Source organism: Typopeltis vanoorti, chromosome 9 (genome assembly GCF_054136105.1).
Source record: "Typopeltis vanoorti isolate ZY-2024b chromosome 9, IOZ_Tvanoo_1.0, whole genome shotgun sequence".
In the NCBI taxonomy this organism is placed as follows: domain Eukaryota; kingdom Metazoa; phylum Arthropoda; class Arachnida; order Uropygi; family Thelyphonidae; genus Typopeltis; species Typopeltis vanoorti.
Window position 1 is genome coordinate 6,816,530 of NC_143557.1, and position 25,116 is coordinate 6,841,645.

A 25,116-nucleotide genomic window follows, 5' to 3' on the forward strand; every position below is an offset into this window, starting at 1 on the left:
TTAATATACCTGGAATTTCTGTATAGCAGTTTGCCTTGCATCATATTTGAATTGAGACATGTAGAGTCAACTCTTGTGTAGTAAAATTATAGGATCAAAGGACTATTAATGAATATTTGTTTTAACAAAACAAATTCAATGTCTGCCTGGCCAAGTGGATAATGTATCTGCTCTCCAGCCAAAAGGCTGCGGGTTCGAATCCTGCCGTTGGCATAGATGTTCGTGCTTATCTTTGGAAATACTAGTGGTGATCAGCGGTAGATGGCATTGGTGTAGTTGTGGTCAGCTGGTGGATTGAGACAGTTGTAGAGCATCCTCCCTCGGTGTGTCAAATAATAATAATAAAACAGGTTTGGTTTGTTAATTTAAAATAGAATTACATTCCTGCATGTGGAGTTGTGGAGACAGTTGTAGAGCATCCTCCCTCGGTGTGTCAAATAATAATAATAAAACAGGTTTGGTTTGTTAATTTAAAATAGAATTACATTCCTGCATGGGGTGCTTAAGGGTCAAGCTGTATAGCTGAGAGGAGACCTCCACATAGCCTTTAAAGGAATGCGGAGAACCGACCAGGGCTTCTGACTTAATGTCCAATCCTCACCTTCTCGTGGTGCACCCTGTTGGGTATACTGAACGAACGTGAATGGAGAACCTGTGGAACAAGTAAAACATTTCAGCTACTTAGGCACGATTTTTAGTAAAGATGGTAAATTAAATATAGAAATAGACAACAGAATCAGCAAAGCTAGTATGGTGGGAAGTCAAATGAATAAATTCATATGGAATAAGAGAGAAATTAGTCGGAAGACTAAATTAGCTGTATACAAGACAGTGTTCAAACCAGTTTTAACTTATGGATCTGAGAGCTGGGTTCAGAAGTAAAACACTTGACCAAAGACTAGAGACCATAGATATGAGAGTCCTGAGAAAGATTAGAGGTTTGAACAGTTTGTATCAATGGCAATATCATATTAAAAACGAGGATATTAGGAAAGAACTTGACATTGTCAGCATCCAGGAATGTGTTAGCAGAGCTATTCTCAGGTGGTATAGTCACTTAAACAGAATGGGCGAAGAAAGATTAGCAAAACAAGTGTTCTCTGCCAGGTTGGCAGCAAAACGACCCAGAGGAAGACCAAGATATAGGTGGATTGATACAGTACAAAGTGCCTTAGACGATAAAAATATAAGATCTGATAATGTTGGAGTCTTGACAAGTAACAGACTGATTTGGAAGAAAATTGTAGATAGGAAGTTAGTAAAGATGTAATTTTTTATGTAGTACTATCATATCCTGTACACCTCTTGATGGTACATGGCAGGAATTTGATGATGATGATGACATGCCTGCATTATTTATTGATACTTGTTATGGTTTAGCTGTGATTGTATCTTCAGTTATTAGTCATTTTAGGTTAACCCGAAGATGACTAATTACTGTTATACCAATAGTATTTAGAAATGGCATCGAACCTCCATAGTGTAACTAAAATAGCAAAAGAACATGCAATCATATTTTTCTCTCATGACATGAAGAATCTTTGACTTTATGTTAGTGAGTTTAGCCAATTGTGTAAGGAGACAACAGGGTTTCATCCACAAAACAAACTGGCCAGTGATCAAATGCAATTACACACAATTAATCAGCAGAATAGAGTTATGTAGATTGGAATGAGTTCTGTGGACACAGAGATAATTTAGAAGATATTTAATGTTTGTCTGTTTATATAATTACAGGAATTCCTCACGTTACGACTTCTACAAACATACTTTTCAAATTATCATTGTTAATAAATTGATATCACAGTTTCTTTAACAAAGGTTAAAAATTGATTTAGCACAATGTTTTTGCTGAGAGCTACTTTATAATTACAAATAATACATAACTTCTTAAGAAGCCTCAGCTCTGGTTAGCAACAGAGTGAGTGTACATAGATGTACACTAAGTGTAGTTAGTGTACATCTACACTTAGTGTACATTATAGTTCAAACTATCATTAAATAAGAATGCATTGACTGATTACCACTGCCTTATATGAATATTTTTATATTAAAAAATTATCCTTCCTCATTGACTATGGATAAAACGAAAGCACTTTACAGAATTTGAATCACTGTTTCGAGCTATTGAAACTTGAAAGCAACAAGTTATGGATATTGACTCTAACCTAGATTGTAATATGCAAGTCTGTCAGAATGGAGGCTAAGCAGTGAGCTATTACTTGTGATGCACACAGAAAAAAGGAACAAAAGAAGGTACAAACTGCCTACTTTGAATACATGTAATTTTTCAGGAAAATAATTTTCTTTTGTATAATTCATAATTATATATACACTTCTATGTATAATTATGACCTATTATGCAGCGTTTAATAAACTTTTAGTTGTTTCATATTTTATTATCCTTTATATTGTTAGCAACACTGATAAAAACAAATGTATTTTTCTTTGATGTAGTGGTAACCGAATCCATAAAGCATCATAGAAATACATGCCTTGGATTTCCAAATTCTATATTGCTACACTGATGATGGTGGTTTAAGAAACTTAAACCAAAATATTTGTATAATTAATTGCAGTTAATTAAATGTATTTAAAAAAAAATCAGTAAATATTTTGCAAGCAAAGGGATTCCTGTAAGCACATATTTCAACTTAAAACAATTTTTGTGCATGAAAATGAATCAAAATATTTTAAAAGATCCCACGTAATAACGCATTTTGGTTAATACCATCCCTAGAGTGTACTTTAAATATTATTATTCACTTAACATTTCAGTTTGTCACATGGTCAGCTATTACATCCGATTGTATGCATGTGATATACAAATGTAGATGTTAGAATTGAGAATTCTAGTAGTGTATGGATATAAATAGGATTGTACTGTCACAAAGAGCAGAACTTGTGGACTGGTTTGATATTACAGTAAGTTTGAATCTCTGTTGTTTTGACTTACATATAGCAAAGAGCCACTCCATGTAATACAGGGAGGCAGAAAGCTTCTGAACATTGTTGAGCTCAGATTATTATTATTATTATTACATGGACTTCTACATGGAATTCATAGATGCATTCATAGTCTGTCCATCAGCCTATCATACTTCTCCTTAAACTAGTTCAACACAGAGCACTTGCAACTGCCCGTGATCATTTGAGCTATTGTTCTTGCTTTTGTTAATTATGTTCTGTGAAATTCAACTCTTTATCTCTTTATAATTCTGAAAGTTGTACAACCTTACACTTTGCCTCATTAAACCGGCAACTGTTATCCTTTATCCACATTCTCATTCTGCCAGATTTGTACCTCTACATCACCATTATTAACTATAGATAGGACAGTAATTACTACTGCCCTACCAAGTTTAGCATCATCAGCAAAACAGATATTCTCCTTCAAATCATTTCCCAATCTCATCAAAAGCACAAAATGAACAGCAGCAGCAATCCAAGTACACAGCCCTATGCAACACACCACTGATCACTGGCCTTCTGTTTAATGCCAACTCCACTATATACTACTATCTGTTCATCAGCCACTCTTATTCACATCACCTACTTCACATCAGTCACCATTTATTCCAGTTTAGGCAATAGTTCTATGCAGTATCTTGTAGAGTCAGTTCCTGTCATTTCCATTATCAAACTCAAGTATAACTTTACTGTAGAAAGTAAGTTACAAAGATAATACTTCCCTTCACAAAGCCATGCTGTCTCCAATACTAGTGTCATATTCATTATTCCTATTCATTTATTCCTGAATTCTGCTGCCCATTATCAACTTTTCCAATACCTTAAGCACTCCTGAGTTATTAATTATTATTATTAATTTTTATGTTGTTCCCACCCAAGAAAAGTTATATGCAAACCTATGGTACTTTTTGTACTGTGAGTGGGCTAAGGATTTTGGTCTATAATTTGCTACATCTGTTTTGGAGTCTCCTTTTTCTAAAAAAAACTCTCATCCTCTTTTTACTCCCTTGGAACATTGACTGTGTTGGGATTTAAACAGCTTCATTTGGGATACTGCCATTTCTGCTTAACTTACTGCAGCACTTTAGCTATATCTCACCCAGTACCATGGCTGTTTATACAATGAGAATCCTTAATTTCCTAACCACTTTCATCCGTCTCTGTTCTTGTATTCATACTTCTCATATCATTAACTTCACCAGGATGCTATGGTAGCTCCACCTAAATGGCATAAAGTTGATCATTCAGTAATTTTCTTTTTCTGCTTTTGATCCAGTTGAAGATGTATTTTAGAGCCTAAGAGTGTTTATGGTGTAGATCACAACATTTATGTAATATTTCAATACAGTGGTATCTCGCTAATCCAAACTAATAAAACGGTGCTCGTTCGGATTAGCAAAAAGTTCGGATTAGCGAATTTTTCCCCAAAGAGAGAACAATAACTAGCTTTTAAGACAAAAATAATAGATTCTAATGGTACATCAATTTAATTCTGTAAATAAATGAAGTATCTGATAGGAAAAAAAGCTACTATACTGTAATGTAAAACTTAAAAAATAATTCAGTACACAAGTTTATTTTAGTAAAAAATTTAGTTTGTATGTACCTGTATTGTTGAGGATTCTGATTTAATAAAATAGCATACTTCAGTACATAACTTAATTGGGGTAAAGAATATCACTTCCTTGTACACAACACAAAAAAAGTTTTTTTATTTCTTTGTAAAAAAGTCACTGATTTTCTTTTGCTTCTTGGAAGCTAAACTTTTCAAATGCGTCTTCTCAGAGCTGCATTAGCAATAAAATTTTGTGGAATGGCGTATCATTCTGCTTAGCCCATTCTATATGCATATTAAAACTGTCAACTGCCTCTTTATGTTTTACTTTTTTTTTCTTCAAGTTCTTTATCGTCATAATCATCTTCTAATTCATTCTGTTGCATCATATTTATAATTTCAGCATCTGATTTGATTTCAAATTCACTTTTGGGTTCTACCTGTAATCCATTCCGTAATATCTGTTTGTGAAATTTCAACATCTAGATTTATATTTTTAACCAAATTATGCACGTTTTGAATTTCTTCTTTTTGTGTATCACCGTAGTTATACTATATTGTAATAATAAGAAATAAATAACAATAGTTAAAATAATTATTAAATAAAAATAATAGTATGCAAAATAATACGTAATAAAACTTTTTTTTTTCTTTCAAAGCACAGTTCGGATTACTGGAGGGTTTGGACTAAAGGGGTTCGGATTAGCGAGATACCACTTTATATATACAGGGTGTTCGGGATAAATTTGACATATTTATAATTAATTATATTTTTCCGTAAGTTACATGTATTAACACACACTTCTCTTCATTTAAAAGTTTGGACCCTTCTTCATTCATATACAAGATGTCAGAAAGGATGGATAGCTGGAACCCACCTGAATCATGGAAGAGAATAACTTGTATCATGATGATTCGTGCCCGCCATCAAAATAAGGATATTACGACTGCTGCCCAATGCTCCCTGAATACAGTAAAAACAATCAGGCATGAACTAGAGACTTGCAATGGTGACTACGAGGATGTAGCAAGAAGAAAGATCCCTAGCAGACGATCTGATTGCGTTCGTACAGCAGAATTCCTCGCAAATCTGCAGGAACAGGTGTTGAAGAACCCTGGCATTGGAATTCGGGCTTTGTTCGTGGAGTTGCTAACTGTAGTCAAGCCCTGGATAACAAGGGTAGCCAATGGTAGGCCGTATGTATGGCAGCAGGATTCGGCCCCTTGCCACACCTCTGGGAAAAGTCAAAAATGGTTGTCTGAAAATTTCTACGACTTCACCAGTCCAAATGTTTGGCCTCCAAACTCCCCAGACCTTAACCCCATGGATTATTTTGTATGGGGCACAGTTGAAAAAGACACCAATCGCACTTCCAGTAATACAAAAGCCCAGTTAATGGATAAAATTAAAACAGTTTTTGCGGCCCTTCCCAGGGAGACTGTAGCATCAGCTTGTTCGAGGTTCCGAAGCAGAATTGAAGCTGTGATCGATGCTAATGGTGGTTATTTTGAGTAAATCTTGTTGATAGTATTGTAATTAACTCTGCCTGTAATGTTTTTTTGTCAATTCATTAAATTTAATAGATACAAAGAAGATTTTCTTTTTCCTTACGAAACTGTCAAATTTATCCCGAACACCCTGTATATATATGTTGAAGATACCAAGTTATTTTAAATATAAACCTGGTTTTTTTACTCTATTTCCCAAGTAAGTAAACAGACAAGTCAGTCAAGTTTGCGCCTGCAAGTGTTGCAAGTCTAGCTGACCCTGCATGTAGTGCAAGTGCAAGGTAACTTGTAGTAAAGGTATAAGTTCTGATCACTATTCTTAATATTTACCTTTAATGCAAAGCACATCTCCTGGAGGAGATGTATGATGCTATGTATTAAAGGCAAGGGGCTAATACCCAGACCGGGTTCGACCTTTATTGAGGTCTCATCATTGGGAGCCAGGCTAAGAAATACTAAGATTTAAGTAATACAGAGCTTATAAATATTTTACCAACACAAGTTACCATAAGGTGCTTTGACCTTATTAAATAAAAATCTCAGGATGAGAGATAGATGTAGAAAGTTCAAAATAATTTGGTATCTTTAACATATATTATACCCAAGGTAAAAAACTTTCTACATCTATCTCTCATCCTGAGCAATCCAGCGCATGGTCAGCAAGACCAGAGTGGCTGTATTGGTGAAACCTTTCTAGTCACACTAGTCACCCACCAGCCTGATGGAACCTTGGTTTTCTCAGTCTATAGAAAACCCACCCATATAGGCAGATACATTCACCAACAATCCCACCACCTCTACTCGCAACAATATGGAGGCATCAAGACACTACACAACAGGGCTAAACTTATCTGTTCAAATGACAATACCCTAACCACAGAACTAAACCACATTCTCAGCCAATGGCTACCCCCCCCAAAAAAATATTGAAACCAGTAAACCACAACCCCCCCCCTCACAACAATGATTACTCTAAATCCATCACCATACTCTATATCCGAGGTATCTCGGAAAAAATTACAAAAATCCTAAAAAAACATGACTTGACTTCTTGTTACAGACCATATAAAAAATTGGCATCTCTTATCTGCTCTACTAAAGACCAACCCCCCCCCGACCTACCTGCTGTATACCAGGTCCCTTGCAGCTGTAAGCTGTCCTACTTTGGCCAAACAGGCAGGACAGCAAATATCAGAATTTCAGAACACAAGGACTACATCCGGTTTCACCAATACAGTCACTCTGGTCTTGCTGACCATGCGCTGGATACTTGCCATAGAATAAGGTGGAAATAAGCCAAGATAATACACTGTAGTAAATGCAAATATGAAAGGCTTTTCATGGAATCAGCTTCAGCCCTAAGAAACAATCCAAACCTCAACAAATTTGGCTGCATGAGACTGCCTAAAATTTGGGAAACCTATATCAGAAGACCTTCCACCCAAGAATACCAACATTGCCTGCTAGGGGGCACCATCAGGACTTTAGAAGAAATAATAGCTTTCTGCTTCTTCCTCACTTATTGTTTGTTGTGCCTGCATGCACGTCTTGTTCTTAAGTTTCTTGAAAATGGCAATGTGACGTTGCCGAAATATTGAAGTATATTAAAATTTATTTTCATGTATATCCTAGTTGACGTAATTTCCTTAAATTATTTAGTAAAAAATGCATAACCAACGTCTAAGCCTTTCCACGAGAAATGGAGAAATTAGTCGAAACACTAAATTATCTGTATACAAGACAGTGTCCAAATCAGTTTTAGCTTATGGATCTGAGAGCTGGATCAGAAGTAAAACACTTGACCAAAGACTAGAGACCGCAGATATGAGAGTCCTGAGAAAGATTAGAGGTTTGAACAGTTTGTATCAATGGCAATATCATATTAAAAACGAGGATATTAGGAAAGAACTTGACATTGTCGGCATCCAGGAATGCGTTAGCAGAGCTAATCTCAGGTGGTATGGTCACTTAAACAGAATGGGTGAGGAAATATTAGCAAAACAAGTGTTCTCTGCCAGGTTGGCAGGAAAACGACCCAGAGGAAGACCAAGATATAGGTGGATTGATACGGTACAATGTTCCTTGGATGATAGAAATATAAGATCTGATAATGATAATATTGGAGTCTTGACAAGTAGCAGACTGATTTGGAGGAAAATTGTAGATAGGAAGTTAGTAACAATGTAAATTTTTCATGTAGTACTATCATATCCTGTACACCCCTTGAGGGTACAGGATATGATATCCACTTGCAAGATATTTGATGATGATGATTGTCTTGTATATAGCTAGTTGAGCTTGTGTAGCTTAGTAGAAGTGGCGTTTGCACTCTACATCGCTTGACCGCACGACAAAAGGCGTTAGTCTATTCACCGACTAGAGGAACTTTTTCTAAGCCTTTTCTCGACCGGTTCCAGAGTTAGTCGATCTCTGGCATGGGCTAGCGGGTTTTTAATCCTGTAAACTCAAGAAAATCGGCCATCGAACCCACACTATTTTCAGACATTAAAAATATTGTGTTAGAGTTAGGGACCACCGGATGGCGGCACTTACTAGCCGCCTTCTTCACTACGTGCCAATTAATTAGTGATAGCCTTGGGCCAGCTATCTCTGATTAGCTACCAGTGGAGATTGAACTGCCCACTCAGTCTCCAAAAGTTAGATAGGGCTATAAAACGGCCTCGCCTACTCCCTATACAGGAACAAAAAGGCGTTAGCTGATTTTTTATTTTTTTTTTTTTATATATATATAGCTAGTTTGGTGTTTTGGCTAATTTCTCTCTTATTGCAAAATCTCATGAATGTATTCAGCTGGCTCTCCACCATACTAGCTTTGCTTATTCTTCTGTCCATTTCTGAGATTAATTTACTTTCTTTTTTAACATCCTTGTGCCTAAATAGCTGAATTATTTTACGTGCTTCACTCTTCGTTGATAATGAAATTATTTTCCATGTTTGTGCCTTTTTCATACTTCTCATTGTTATTGTTGATTTTTGTGCCAAATTTATATAGTTCTACATATAATCGATCCATTTTGGCTAGTAAGGAGGTTAAGTATTGACCTGATTAATCTTACTGCTGAATTGAGTGTTTTGTTTCAAGAGAAACACTGATTGCACTTTAGTCAGAAAGATGTATATCTTATGGTATGGTTGCATATACATTCCTTTAGGTACATCATTTTAACTTTTTTTTTTTTTCAGGAATTGTATGTATATTACATATATTTCTATGTCTTTAATGTTGTTTGCAGACTTAACTTTATTTTTATATTTCAGAATTTTGCCAATAGCAAATATTATAAAGGAGGATTTGAGCCTAAAATGACCCGGAGAGAAGCTGGCCTTATTTTAGGAGTAAGGTAAAGGAATGTTTATTATGAGTATTTAACATACAGGTAATCCTCATATAATATGGTAATTATGTTTCTATAAAATCTTATGTAGTGTGAAATTATGTTATATGAAAAGGAACCAGTACCAAAAGGAGAGGGGAGTGGAGTTAACATTCCAAAAACTAACCAAAGTACACCATTTTATTTTTATAATTATTGGAATTTAATTTTATTAGAAATAGTAATACTGATTACGGCACAGCCGAGGCAGTGAGTGTGTCAGAATTGGAAAATGTAGCATTGGACGTCTGCTTTTTGCAGATGACCTAGTTCTGCTTAGCTCTTCCACAGATGACCTCCAGCGGACTCTGGATAGGTTTGTAGCTGTTTGTGCAGACGCCGGAATGAAGATCAGTGTGGCCAAAACTGAAACATTTGTGGTCTCAAGATAACCATCCCAGTGCACTCTAAATGTAAGTGGAGTCCCAGAAGTTTAAATACCTTGGGTCCATATTCACGAATGATGGAAAATGGGACGTAGAGCTAGATACTCGAATTGGCTTAGCAAGCTCGATATTGCGGGAGCTTGGCCGTTCGGTAGTATTGAAGCGGGAGTTAAGCCAGAAGGCAAAGCTGGCTGTCTTCAATACAGTCTGTCCCCATCCTCACCTATGGTCATGAGAGTTGGGTAATGACTGAAAGAATGCGGACACGAATCCAAGCGGCTGAAATGAGGTTCCTTCAAGGGGTTGCGCAGCTGACAAAACTCGACAGAGTCAGAAGCTCTGCAATTCGGGAAACCCTCAATACTCAACCGCTGCTTCTCCATGTTGAGAGATCACAGGTATGTTGGTATGGGCACCTGGTCAGAATTCCACAAGTGAGGCTCCCTCAGCAGGCCCTCTTTGCCAAGCCAGAGGCCACGTGGAAGGCCAAGGACTCGCTGGATAGATTATATCCAAAACCTTGGGTGGACACGCAAACGTGTTCACTCAAGGTTTTGGAAGACACGAATCCCACCAGAACACCTGAGCTTGATGGCAGAGGATCGTGACCATTGGAAGTTCCACTTGCAGCTGTTGCCCCCACAACCCAATTAGGAAGAGTGGGCCTTGAAGATGTATGTATGTATGTATAGTAATACTGAACAAGTCTTATCTACTGTGATACATAGATGATATACTATAATAATGTATTGTAATGTGTATGTCAGATAATGTAAATATATTGTGTGCTTTATTTTTACACATTATGCAATGAAAAGCAGTTTTTAAAATGCAGAAACAAACATTTACTGGCAACAAATTCTAGGTTAATGAAAGATTCTTCATTTTAATTTAAATGGTTACAAATTTTTCTTGCCTTTTGTTTAATCACACAGCTGTTTAATGGAATCTCTTTTTTTTTTTTTTTTTTTTTTTTTCCTCGTTGTTGTCAGTCCAAATATTAAGTGCTTTTACATTTTGGTGATGCATAATACCTTTCCCCCCTTTTTTGAAGTTTTTACTTTCATTAAGGCTGAAATTTATTTCACAGCAGAGAAACTATTCCAGTGTTGTTAAAAATAAAGTTTAGTAATACATGATTGGAAAAATTTATAAATGTTTAAATAAAAACCAAAATAATCTTACAAACTGCACACCTTGAAGTCACAGGTTTTAATGGTCTCAAAAGAACACAATTTCAATAGCATAGAAACTAACACAGGGATTTTCCAATTTTTGTGCATGGCTAGCAGGTCAGTAGCAGGGATTCAAAAAAGAATGGAAATGTTGAAAAATTATATTCAAATAATAAGAGGGCTTCCCCATGCACAATCTCAAAAATGCTGTTGTGCAAGGATTGCTGCAATTCTCTTACCTTGTTAGAGCGAAATGTTATGTGACAAGTGAGAGGAAGAATGGTCATGAAGAGACTGAAGCGGATAAAATAGTTGAGTTATCTAGTGACCACTTTGCAAGCATATCTCTTCCTACTGAGGTTACTGCTTTAACCTATGTGACAGACACTAATGTGTGAACAGAGGTGGATGAATTGGAGGTTCTTAGGATATTGCAGATTCTCAATGTAAATACAGCTGTGGGATAAGATGGGATATCAGCTAAGGTTTTGCGAGATTGTGCAAGAGAACTGGCAATGCCTTTGACTAAGTTGTTTAAGTAAGTCTTAGCTCTGGTAGAGTTCCAAGGGAGTGGAAAGAGGGCGAAATTATTCCTTTGTATAAGGGAGGTTCTAAGACTGTAGTAGAATATTATAGACCAATCAGTGTCTCAGGAGTGGTGGTAAAAGTACTAGAAAAATTGGTAAAAAAGAGAATTCAAGAATGGATAAAAATATGATACTGTATGAAGAGGGTCACCATGGCTTTGTGAAGGGTCAGTCATGCCTTAGTAATTTACTAACTTTTTATAATAGTGGAAAAGCTTATTTGGATGAAGGAAACGGCTACACAATGATTTTGCAAATGCATTTGACAAAATACCACATGGAACTCTGTTATGCAAATTGGAACAAATGGGGGATGGATATGACACTGGTTAAGCGGATAAGAGGGTGGCTGCTGGACAGATATCAAAAAGTTGTATATGGAGGGGAAGAATCTAGGCAAAAACAGGTGATCAGTGCTGGGACCATTGCTGTTTAATTTGTACATAAATGATATAGGAAATAATCTGTTTTCTGATGATGCGAAATTAGGTAGAGTAATAGTTAATCAAGGCAATGTGGAGAACAAACTTGCAGGATGATTTAAATAAGCTATCAGTATGGGTCAAAGTTAATGGATGTTAGTTTAATGTGAAGAAATGTAAAGTTATGCATTTTGAGATAAACAGATTACAAGCTATCACATTGATGGCACTGTACTCCAGGAAACAGATGAAGCTGGAGATTTAGGAGTGGTGGTAGACAGAGTTAAAGTTTAGAGGGCATATTGCTAAGGTAGATTACTTGGCTATTGAAGGACACATAAATGAGTAGAAATAAGGAAGTTGTTATCCTTCTTTATAAGGCTTTGATACACCCACGTCTGGATTACTGTGCTTAAGTCGAAGCAGTGGAGGGGAGTGACCAAGATGGAGAGTGGCCTGTGTCTTATGAGGATAGATTGAAGGTGTGTGGATTGCAGAAGTTGGTTGATAGGAGAAAAAGAGGGGATATGATAGAAAAATTTAAGTTGCTTAAAGGGTTTTATAGGATAGATGCAGGGGAAATGTTTCAGCACTTGGCTGTGGAGACTAGAACAAGGTGTCATCCTTGGAAGTTGAATAAAGGTGTGGTCAGTAGGGGTGTGAGGACTAGATTTTTTGCTTGGAGAGTGAGTAGAATGGGTTGCCACAGTCTGTTGTGAGTGCTTTGTCTGTTAATGGGTTCAAGGAGAGGTATGACAGATTGGGTCTCATGCGATGAATCTTTGGACTCCATGGAGGTGCCTGTATAATAATAATAAACTGTTGTAAACGTATTGGGGAGGTTGCCTTTATTTATAAATTTTATATAAGTATCTGATTAATAAGATAAGAGTCAATTCAGATTTTTTTTTTTTTCCCTTCAGTGTCTTGAGCATGGGAAGCAGGTTTTTTCTCCCAGACTCGGGTTTTGTTCCATAACCTCAAGAAAATCAACAATAGAACCCACACTATTTCAGCCAAATAATATATATACTTTGTTAAGGACCACGAGATGGCAACATTTGTTTCCCCTCTCTTTGCTGGATGCCATTTATAATTAGTTCGTCTTGGGCCAACTATCTCTGATTGGCTACTGGTGGAGATTGAACTCCCCTGCCCCCAAAAGTTAAATAGGACTGAAATGGCCTTAATTACTCCCTATAGGGAATAAAATATATTAGCAGATTTATGTGTTATAACAATTATGTGGCATAATTGAAAATAACCAGTTTTTTCCTCCTGGTTATGGAATAGATTTTTCATTAGAGAGAGAAAAAACAAACTTGAACTGCATTCTTGTTTCACAATTATTACTCCAGCGGCATACATCTTTCAACATTCAGAAAACTGATCATCTTATTGCTGGAACCATCCATACACTAGCTTGACTAGTGTATGGGTGGTTCAGAGTGCTCCTTGTTTTTTTTTTAGTAGAATAAGATGGTGAATGGTTGTCCACAGATGATTGTGAGTGCTTTATTAGTTCAAGGAAAGGTACGATAGGTATCGTGTGAATAACAGGTCTCCTACGATGAGTGTTTTGAATTCATGGAGATACGCATATAATAATAAACATTGTAATGCCATTAACATTCTTTCTGTCTTGAGAAATGTTAGTTTTACCATTCAAAAATGCAAGATATGTTGGGAGAGGGAGGATATTGTTATATCCTCCCCTGAATTTCATTATAATTTGTTTCTTAATAACTACTAAGCACTACCTCAATAAAAGTTAGTGCTAGTAGAAAACATTTTTGCCACTAATTTTAGTTTTGTTGGTTATATATAATAAAACTATTCTTGGTATTTTGAGCAGACATATATTTCAGAAATATTTTTGGTCATTCAGAGTGGTTTCCAGTTTCTCCACATGGCTTACTCTTTTCATAGATTATAATGATCCTGTGTTAATAAAGGTACTACTCCCTTGTACTTGTTATTTTAAAATCATTAATTTGTTAATAATTTGCAGATGACTTTTTTCTTAATATTCTGTTCATCATATTTATCACTACATTCTTGTAATATGAGTATGTTGATAAACGCCAATTATTTTCAAATTTTGGTGAGTTGTATTTTATTTTATTTTTTTCTCAGTCCATCAGCCAGTAAAGCAAAAATTCGAGAGGCACATAAAAGGATTATGTTACTTAATCATCCTGATCGTGGTAAGTGTAGCTGTCTTTTTTAAAGTAAAACGCCTTCCATGAAAGACTGTAAATCTATATAGCATGTTAATACTTTGCATTTTTCATCCCGCAAGCATGCAAACTGCCCCTTGAACATACACTGCTACAGTCAAAAATATACCCCCCCAGCGGTAGGTCAGTTGGGAGTGGTACTAACAAGAAGTCGCATCTAAGTAACATGTGGACCCTGCATAGGAAGCGGGAGTAATGCGTAGTGAAAGAAGAAGTCCTTTAGCATATGGAACTGAAATTCTTTAGACCTCTTCTTGAGGAGGTTTAGGATGAAGGCCATAATTATTTTTGCATTATAGCCGTTAGAGATGAAAGTTCTGATAAATGACAGTTCATTATTTAAAAAGAGGATCAGTAGAATGAATCGTATGAGCTTTGTGAGTTTTTATTTTACTATTATATTATATCAGCTACTTATGCCATTTTTAAATCTATAGGTGTATTATATTAAGAGTGAGAAGTTTTGATAAAAGGAAGTTAGTGGACAAGAATTCAATGTTCTCCACAATCCTTGGCCTTTCCGACATCTGTGACCTTGGTGGCCTGGTTTGTTCATTTATTCCTTTGTTCTATATATGATGTGACACATGGATGGGATGAGGTGATGTTTCAGGCTATTGTTCCTACTTAGGTGACAATTAGTATTGATTTATTGTTTCATTGTGGAAGTTGGTTAGTTTTGATCCATGCTTTTGTGCGATAGGCTGTGAGAGTTAATAAAATAAACAATTTTTATTTAATTCGTTCTAGTTTTTCAATCCATCAATTTAGTGCTGAAAATAAAGTGTTGACACTAGCTTGATGAATATCTAGCTGATGGTTTTATTTCAAGTCCATTCATCTCAAGGCAGCTTGTGTCTTAGTTATGTGTAATAGTTCTTTTTCAAATGAGATTATAAATCAAGGCTTTCTAGATAAATTTGGTAAACATATCGAATATTCTAAAATTTTAAAACAGAATTTTGAGCAACAAGCACTGTTACCCTTATTTCAGAAAAACACAGAAACAAGTGAATGAGTGTCGTCCTGTCTTCATCCAGGAAGCTGAATATTAGGGATCTTTCAGGGAAGATCCCTAATATTCTGAGGTGGTTCTTGAATTTCTTCCCTCACCATCTTATCTTTCTACTGCATATTATGCAGTAGAAAGATAAGATGGTGAAGCTCTGTCTTCCATCTCACAATTGGTGTCCTATATCTGCAGATATGAGTTCATGGAGCTGGTTTGCCTGTTTTTAGGGACAAAAAAAAATTTCTGAAAAACCACCTAAGCTATGGAGGCTCTGATAAAACGATTGCATTTCATAAAATTGCAGAAATCATTACAAAAACTGGTAATGCTCATACAGTTGCTTAGTCTGTTATACACTGGTGTCTAAAAGCTAAGGATGAACTACAGTCAAATGTGGACATAAATTTATTGCCAGCATAGTAATAAATTATATTACAGAAAAGAAAAAATATTTTATATATTTCGTAAAAATTAAATTGCAACACGTTTTTGGCAAAAGTTATAATTTCCTAGGGATGCAGGAATTAATGTACAGTACTTATAGAAAACTATGTTAAGAGACATTTCAGTATGGAATATGTCTCTTAACATCCTGAACTGCAATGTTGCACCAAGTGATTCAGGAGTTCTTGAGGCAAACTGGCCCACTCCTCCTTCACAGCAAGAATAGGGCCTTGTTTGTTTTCTGGAGAGAAATTTTGAGCAGCAATGCATCTCCCTATTTTATTCCAAACATTTTCTATGGGGTTGAGATATGGGGAGAGTGCTGGCTGCTCGATTTGATTACTTATCCTCAGTCTCTAGAAGTATCTCTGCTGCTTGTGTACAATGTGGTGTGGCATTGTCATCCATGGTGATGTAGACAAAGAATTCATCTACATCACCATGGTGCAACAGAACATGACATTGAAGAACTTTGTTGCAATATTGTTCACCAGTCAGTCCCTTTTTCCAGCATTCTTAGCTCAGTTCATCCATTAAGCATACTTCTCCCCACACCACTGTATGTATCCCTTTCTTCAAGAGCATTCTTGTGATGGTAAGCAGTACTATTTTCATGTTAGATCAAGTGTCATCTAGAATCGGAGAAAAGCATAAAATGACTTATCTGTAAAGTGTACATTAGCCCGTTGGTGTCTTGTCCAATTTTTATTGATACAACATCACTGAAAACATGCTTTAATTATAAACGTTTGGTGAAATCTGCCAACCAATTCTTAACTTTAGTGTGCACTCAGAGACCAGTTAATAGAATTAACTGGTCTCATATGGAGTGGAATCTTCTTCTATCGCTATGTCTTATCCCGTGTTAAACGGGGTCGGCGTTCCCATCTTTAATCTTCTTCTTCCAGATTCTCCGGTCCAGGGCATCTTCCCGACTCCATCCTTTCTCCCTAAGATCCTCTGCCACCTTATCCCTCCATCTGAGCTTGGGTCTGCCTCTTTTCCTCCTTCACTCGTTTACCAATATATACTCCTCACTCCTTCTCTCTACATGACCGAACCACCTCAGGCTGCGTTCTTGTACCTTCTTACCGATCGGTCCCACCTTGATCGTCCCTCTGATGTAGTCATTCCTTATCCTGTCCTTAGTCACACCACTCATCCATCTCAAGATCCACATCTCTGCACCATGGAGCATCGCTGGCCTCACCACCATCTTATACAGCTTTCCTTTCATCTTACAACTCGCTCTCTTGTCGCACAGGACCCCACTCATTTTCCTCCAGTTCATCCAGCCGCATGTTATTCGGTGCTGTATTTCCTCATCCAGATCACCATTCCTCTTGACGACCGACCCGAGGTACTTGAATTTCTTCCCTGAAGTTAACCTTTTACCCTGGAGTCGTATGATCATATCCTCATCACTCCCCCTTGATATATATTTGGTCTTTACCCGGTTAATTTTCATACCTTTCTCCACTCTTCCAGGGTCTTTTCAAGCTTCTCTCAGGATGATTCACAGAGAACAATATCATCAGCAAACATCATGCTCCATGGCACCTTCTTGTCGTCCTCCACCAGTGTATCCATGACCAGATCAAAGAGGTAGGGGCTCAGAGCTGATCCCTGATGGAGCCCTACGACAATGGGAACCCCTCTGTCATGCCGACACTAGACCTGACCTGAGTTTTCACTTCCTCATACATCTCCTTCACCAACCTCACGTACTTTTCCGACACCCCGTTCTTCCTCATACACCTCCATACCTCCTGTCTGGCTACTCTGTTGTATGCCAGGTCTCTAAACACCATATGTAGCTCCGCCTGCATCTCCCTATATTTCTCCATCAATTGCCTTAGCGCAAATATTGCATCCGTTGTCCCTCTTCCTGGCATAAATCCAAACTGCTCCTCACCAATTTTTGTTTCCCTTCATATCCTTCTTTCAATTACTCTTTCCCATATCTTCAACGTGTGTGACATCAGCTTGATCCCTCTATAGTTGCCACAATTTTGAACATCTCCTTTTCCCTTGTAGATTGGGATGATAATGCTTTTCCTCCATGTGTTTTTTTTTCTTTCACAAATGTTTGTATGTTATTCATATTTGGAGGTTTCATCTACACAGTATTTGCATCTTTAAATTTTTTTATGATTTGTCATAACTGTAATCCTTCATTTTTGAACTGCTGCTTGTTGGATAATTGAAGATTCAATTACATAGTTGATACACTGGCTTCTGAACAGCACTAACTCATTGAAAGTTTGATACTTAAGAAATCACTAAATAATTCTCTTCTATACCAAATATATATTTTGATTGCAAATTCAAACTCTTATTCATATTTTTATATTCTAGAAATACAAGTTTAGCTCCCATTCTTTATTAAATACTCTTTTCTATTTGACATATCAAATAAAATTAAACAAAAATCTACTCTTTCAGCTTGTTATAAAACAGCAGTACATAAAACAGCAATGCAACACACACATGCCAAACTAAACCTTTTTTGTAAAATCAAGCAGCTGTTGTGCTGAGTGCTCATTGTGGCCTCTAGTGACATGGGAGACCCAAATTAACCATTATACACACAAATCTTATCATACCTCTCCTTGAATCCATTCCACTCCATGCAAAAAATCTAATTCTCTATTTGTCATATATTGAAAATTTTCACTTGCATCAATTTTTATAAAATCCCTTTAATATCTTAAGTTTCTTTCATGTTCCCATCTTGAATGCTGTGTGTAGCAGTCAAGATGTGGCTGAATCATAGCCTTATAAAGAGGGGATAATAACTTCCCTATCTTTACTTGTTAGCATGTTTTTCAACATCCAAGTAATTCTTTGAGCTATTTTCTCAACTTTTGCAATGTGTCCTCTGAACTTCAAATCTTTGTCCACCATTATCCCCAAGTCCCGAACCTCAACAATTTCCTGCAAACCAACGCCATATGCAACCTTTTCAACCCGAAGTGCCTTACATTTTGCAACATTAACGTCGTGAGACAAGTTAGTTTTTATCCTATTGATGACTTAACTCTGAGCGGTGGATCACTCAACTCATGGGTCGATGAAGTACGTAGCCAGCTGAAAGACTTGGGTGTGAATTGCAGGACACATTGAGCACTAATTTTTTGAATGCACATCACGGCCTCAGGTACCTCCCGAGCCCTCACCTGAGGGTCAGATTTATTATTTTTGGCGTCTTATTTTATTTTATATAAATTGGAGGGCGCTAGTGTCGCTGAAGAACGTGGCAGTCTATTTGAGTTGTGCTACAAAACAGTGTATAGTATGACTTATGTCGCATGTTGCACTACAGTTTTTTAGTAATACAACTGATGCTGCTTTTGGAGTTATGTTGTTATTTTTCGGTTACCAAGAAGACAAGGTCAGAGGCGGACGCATCTACGGTGGAAAAGAAGAAGATAAGTTTTCATATTTAGTTATTTAGTAGAGTTAAATATAGTATCGTGTAAGTAAATTAGTTTACAGTAAAGCATGTTACATAGTATAGTAGAACATTTAGTATTTAGCATCTAGTTTTAGTAGTTCCTTGGCACTATTTGAAGGATGGCAGCGGCTGCATCTCAAAGATTATAAATGCCATATCGCCAAGTCCTCTCCCATTTAGGGACTATTTTGCATAATATAGGAATTTGTGGCATGTGGTGCTTGTGGGATGTATACGTCCTGGCAGTTGGATATGTGGCAGATGAGAGAAGGGGGAATGCATATATGTGCAAATTGTAGGTATGGGAGGAACTTAGTAAGTTAGAAATATTACAATAAGAAGGGAATGAGAAGAATGCAAGGGAGTGCTGGAACCAGGGATGGTGATGCCAGGACAGCACAGAGAGAAAGAGTTAGGGAGGCAGGTGAGCAATCAAGGAACAGAGTGGTAAGATGTATGATGATAGAAAAGGAGAGAATAGAAACAGTAGAAGAGAGGGAATGAGAAGAATGCAAGGGAGTGCTGGAACCAGGGATAGAGTGATGCCAGGACAGCAGGTAACTAGGAGAGCACAGAGAGAAAGGGTTAGGGATGCAGGTGAGCAATCAAGGAACAGAGTGGTATGATGTATGGAGACTCGGTGATCTGTGGTATGCAAGATAGGATGCCAGAGTAGTGTTTACCTGGAGCAATCATAGAAAGTGTGGGGTGAAAGCATGGATGAGATGATTGTGATGGTGGGCACGAATGACTTGAGAGACAATGTAAATCAGGTGGCGAGAGATCTGAGATTCATACTTGAGGTTGTACAAAAGAAAACACAGAGAGGTAAGATAGTGTGTGTTGCCCAGGTATGATAATGATGAGCTGAGCAGAACAGCATAATAGCCAGAATGGGATATGTGGATGCTTGGAGGGCAGTTGAGGATAGAAAGGAGCTGTATGCAAGAGACCACTTGCATTTGAATGAGGAAGGACGTAGCCATCTGGAGAGATTGCTGTTTTCTGATTGAGCTGGTGCGTCACTGCAGGAAAACTAGAATTCCCAGGGTGGCCTCTTAGGGGAAGGGAGATGACATCAGGTAACACTGAGTCCAGTGGAGTCTGGAGGGGATAATGATAGGTATAGAAGCAGTGACATTTTTATGCTTTATACTAATGCCAGGAGCATCCAGAATAAAGGAGATGAATTGATGGCGTTGATTGCATCAGCCTGGTCAAAGATTATTGGGATCTCTAAGATGTGATTGACGCAAGATATAATAACAGGAATAGAAGTAGCAGGGCATAGCATTTTTCGGCAGGATAGGAAGGGAAAACGTGGTGGAGTACTGCTTATGATGAGTGGAGGCTTTAGAAGGCAGTGACACTAAGGTTTTGAAAGTATATGGTGTGAGGTAGAGGTGAGCAAGACAGGATTTAGTGAGGTGTTGCTACAAGCCAAACAGTACAGAGGGTGGGGAGCAGCAGATGTTTAGGCAGTTGAGCTTGCAAGTGCAAGAAGAATGATTGTTATGGGAGATTTTAACTACAGCAGTATAAGTTGGGAAGAGGAAAATGCATGTAGTAATAAGGGAATGGAATTTCTGGAATTCTTGAGGGACAGCTGTCTTAGGCAACATGTAATAGAGGTTCAAGAGTTTTGGATTTGGTCATAGTATCAGAAGAGCTGATAATAACTGAGATGACTTCTCTCCCACCAGCTGGAGAGAGTGACCATGTGGTTTTAACTTGGAAGATGAATAGATATGCAGGAGTATCAAAGAATAGGAAACATGTGTAAAGTGGATGATAAACAATACCACACAGGAACTGCAGGTGAAAAAGAGGTGGAGGATGGAGAGGAGATGCATGAAGAATATAAGACTCAGGACAGGGAGTGACTAATGTGGTAGGGAAGGCAAAACTGGAATATGAGAAGAGACTGGCACTAAGATCCAAAGATAATTCTAGGGAACTTTTTATCTATGTAGCCATTAGGAGGAGAAATGATTGTGGAAGAATGACATTATGGGAATAGAGTGAGGTGATGCAGAGGACATAGTGGAGTTGTTCAATGAACACTTTATTGAAGTATTTCATCCTGGAGAAGTAAGTTTTAATACTAGAGGGATAGGGCAGGTTCGACGTTTAGAAGAGAGTGTATTCCAAATACTGAGTACCTTGGATGGTATTTCACCATGGGTTTTGAGAGAATGTGCTAAAGAACTGACAGCTCTGTGGACTTGGCTTTTCAATGAAAGTCTGGCTACAGGAAAGGTATCCAAAGAATGGAAGGAAGGTAAGATATTGCCATTGTATAAGGGCAGTAGCAGTCTGGACGTGTCTAAATATAGGCCAATTTCTGTTTCATCAGTAGTTGTAAAGTTCTCGGAGAAATTAGTGAGGGACCATATACAGCTTTGGGCAGATGCAGGTAATGTTATCTGCGAGAGTCAAAATGGATTTTTTAAGGAGTGCTCTTGCTTTAGTAATATAATTGCCTTTTATAATAAAGTGACAAGAGGAGTTGATGAGAGAAAGATATATACAGCCATTTTTTTGGATTTTGCAAAAGGTATTTGACAGGGTGCCACATGATAAGCTGATATTTAAGTTGCAGCACATGGGTTTAGAAGTAGGGTTAGTGAACTGGATTTAGGATTGGGTGGCTGATAGGTATCAGAGAGTTATGTATGGTGAGGTTCTACAGGCTCAGTACTGGGACCTATATTACTTATTAATGACATTGTCAGTGGATTGCAGGGGAATATTTAGTTGTTTGCAGATGATGTGAAGCTGGGAAGGGTTATTAGTAATAGTGCATATGCATCAGCCCTGCAAGAGGATTTGAATAAACTAGACAGATGGGTGAGTGAATGGGGTGCCGGTTTAATGCAGCAAAATCTGCATTAAACTGAAAATTCCACGTTTGGCAACTTCCCAGAACAAGACCGTGTGGTCAATCTTCCCAATTGGAGACAGTGTCTACCTTGGTTATGTATATATCTTCTGATGCTATTATCAGATCCAACACTCTCAAACCGCTTGTCCCCTCTATAACATTTTTCATGTAATTATCCCTTAGCAACTGTATAAATTCCATCTCCATCTTGCAATGTTCCCATAATTATAGTAGCCTACACTCATTGTGCTAATCTGCTGATACATGGTATCTACATCTTCCTCTGGGGCCACTGGTCTATAGCAGCACCCAACAACATATTTTGTCCTGTTTGCCTCTATCTCACACCAGACAGCCTCAAATGAATCATCTCCCTAAGACCTAAAATCCTCTTTAACTTCTAATTTTGTTGGTTGTAATTCTTCAGCTATTATTATCCTCCCTGATAATAATATCAGGGAGGATAATAATAATAATATTATTCTCCCTGATACCCTTTACATTCTATCCCTGCAACTATATCATTTTTAGTCAACCAGGTTTCAGTGATGCCAAAAACTCTTCACCCTTATTACTCATACTTCTTGCATTCATGTACATGCATTTCAATGTCCTTGTTTAAAAATGATAGCCTCCTCATACTTTTTGATTGGCATTTGTACACAAGCTGTATTAATAAAAGTTTTTGTGAAATACGGCTTTTTTTTTGCTCAACGATATGAGCCCTTTGTTAAAATTTCCATAGCTCACCACTGTGTATAAGTCCTTTCGCCTATCAAATTCACTCCATACATCAGTAAACTGCACAATCTTCTCATTGGTAACTATGGCACGTCTCTCTTCTGCCATGTCATTCTGAGGCAGCAGACTCACAATCTTTACTCTTAATTTCTTACCCTTCAAATCATTTGTGCCTGCCAACACAATTAACTTGTTCGTTTCTTTCTTATGCATACTTAGAGCTTCACACCTGGAAAACATGCTTTTGCCACTTTCTCGTTAAGCATACCTCTTATCATCAAATCCCAGTTTCTCACACTTTTAATATGATAATATTAAATGATATTATGATAGCTAACCATTTAAACAATGAATAGATCGATAATGGTAGGTGATGTTTTTAATATAATTATTAAAATACATGTCGAGAATGTGTAATTTGTAAACAACGAAGATGCAAAAATGCTGCATTAGGCTTAAGAGCTGCAGGTTTTCCATCCCTGGTGTAGCGACTGCAAAATTTTCATAACACCATATTTTTGAGTATTTTGGTTGAATATCATCAACTTTAGCTGCCTTTCCACATTTTAAACTTTTGATAATGTACTCTTTCCTCTATTTCGAAGCTTCCCTCATTGGTCTCCAAAACATTGTCTTCCCAGACTTTTGTTTAGCTACTTTTACACACAGTGTCAGGAAATTTCAGGGTGCTTTCTTATTTTTCTGTCCTTACCAACTTGACCATATGCCTTGCAAGCTGAATCATTCTTTTCTTCGATGTATGTGACACTGATGACAAATATCCTGTCTATGATAATGTGCGTCATCTTCATTCTGTGAACTATGATTCTGTCTATGATAATGTGCGTCATCTTCATTCTGTGAACTATGATTCGCAGTCACTAGATTTGTAAGGAACTAATCTTTAATCCATATAATGTTAACCTTTCTAGATCAACTGACAGTTTTGATATTATATCCCTCTGAAAGAAAGCTGCCATATGAAACACTTCAAAGTACACACAGTAATTAGGATGTTATTTTCTGGATTTACTTAGAATATGAATGTTATCCAGTGAGTGAACAAACAGAAGAAAGTAACTTTTTCTTTCTTATTCAGCTTATAAAATCTTCTTTTAACATCTGCAGACACCACTATATCTGAGCAAGAAAGATTTGTTTTTTCAAACACCAAAATTTGACATGTTATATTGCTATGCAGTATAGTTATTGGAATTATTTTTTTCTTCTCCTCACACACAAGTAATAGTAGTGAGCACCAGTGCTGGATTGAGGCTGAAGAACAAGAATTTGGCAAAGCTCAAGACCAGACAAATGTAGGCATGGAAGTTTTTAATTGCTACATCACTGGCAAGGTGGAAGAAAACGGGAACTCGCCATCTTAGCATAGAAGCCGAACTAAAGGATTGCCAAGTAAGGGATATTGGCTCTCCTGAGAATTGGAGGGCTGTCCCTGGCAGGAGAGGAAATCATTGTAGGCCTCTCAGGCCAGCAAAATCCCCGTAAAATAGGTACTTGGAATGTGAGATCTATGAAGCAATGTGGGAAAACCAAAAAATATAAAGATGGAAATAAGATTACTGAATAAGACTATTTTATAAAATCTTTATCAAGTAGCTTTATTTTTATCCTCCTCCATGTTTCGCCAATCTGTTTCTATTGGCATCCTCAGGGAATACAAATCAGTAAGCACAAAATGAAGGTTACAGACTAGGTTATAACCGATGGTTCTAAATCATACAAAAATAGTCTTATGAATAATTGTCAAGAAAAAAAATTCAACATAATGAACAAGATTACTGAATATTGACATTCTTGGAGGTTATGAGGTAAGATGGCCAGACAGCGGAGATTAACAAAATGATCTACTCAGGTTCACCAAATGACATAAGTAGGTGTTGGATCCCTGGTAAATAAGAAATTGGGACATGAGATTGAAACCATAATGAAAGAATAGTCCTTATTAAGATTCAAGCAGAACCAAGAGACCTAGCCTTTATACAGATATACATGCCAACAACACTATCTGCAATGAGGAAATAGAAGTACTAATGAGAGTTGATGATTGGAATGCAGTTGTTGGAGAGAGAGAAGATTATTGATGAATGAAATGTGGGAATCTCTAAAGAGATATAAAGCTTTGGAAAAGAAGAAAGCACAAAAATGCAAAACACCAAGAGGAATATAGAGACATGAAAGGTAATCGATATAAACATGAGTAAGGAGAAGTGCTAATTGAAGATGATGAAATCATGCAGAGATGGGTGCAATACATTGAAGAACTTTATGAAGGAGAGAAATTGCTCCTAGAGGAAGAAAAGAAAGGACCACATCTCTTG

The 25,116-nt window shown here is 37.2% G+C and overlaps 1 protein-coding gene and 1 pseudogene across 2 annotated transcripts in view; both read left to right on the forward strand.

Annotated features, from left to right (window-relative positions):
- LOC150102867 (mitochondrial import inner membrane translocase subunit TIM14) overlaps positions 1 to 25,116 on the forward strand; it is a 136,933-nt gene that overhangs the window by 106,604 nt on the left and 5,213 nt on the right. For both annotated transcript variants that reach the window (XM_090397635.1, XM_090397634.1), the window contains exons 5-6: positions 9,314 to 9,396; positions 14,136 to 14,206. In XM_090397635.1, the coding sequence (XP_090253761.1) occupies positions 9,314 to 9,396; positions 14,136 to 14,206 (154 nt within the window). The remainder of the gene's footprint in view (positions 1 to 9,313; positions 9,397 to 14,135; positions 14,207 to 25,116) is intronic.
- On the forward strand, positions 18,734 to 18,884 carry LOC150102868 (5.8S ribosomal RNA; annotated as a pseudogene).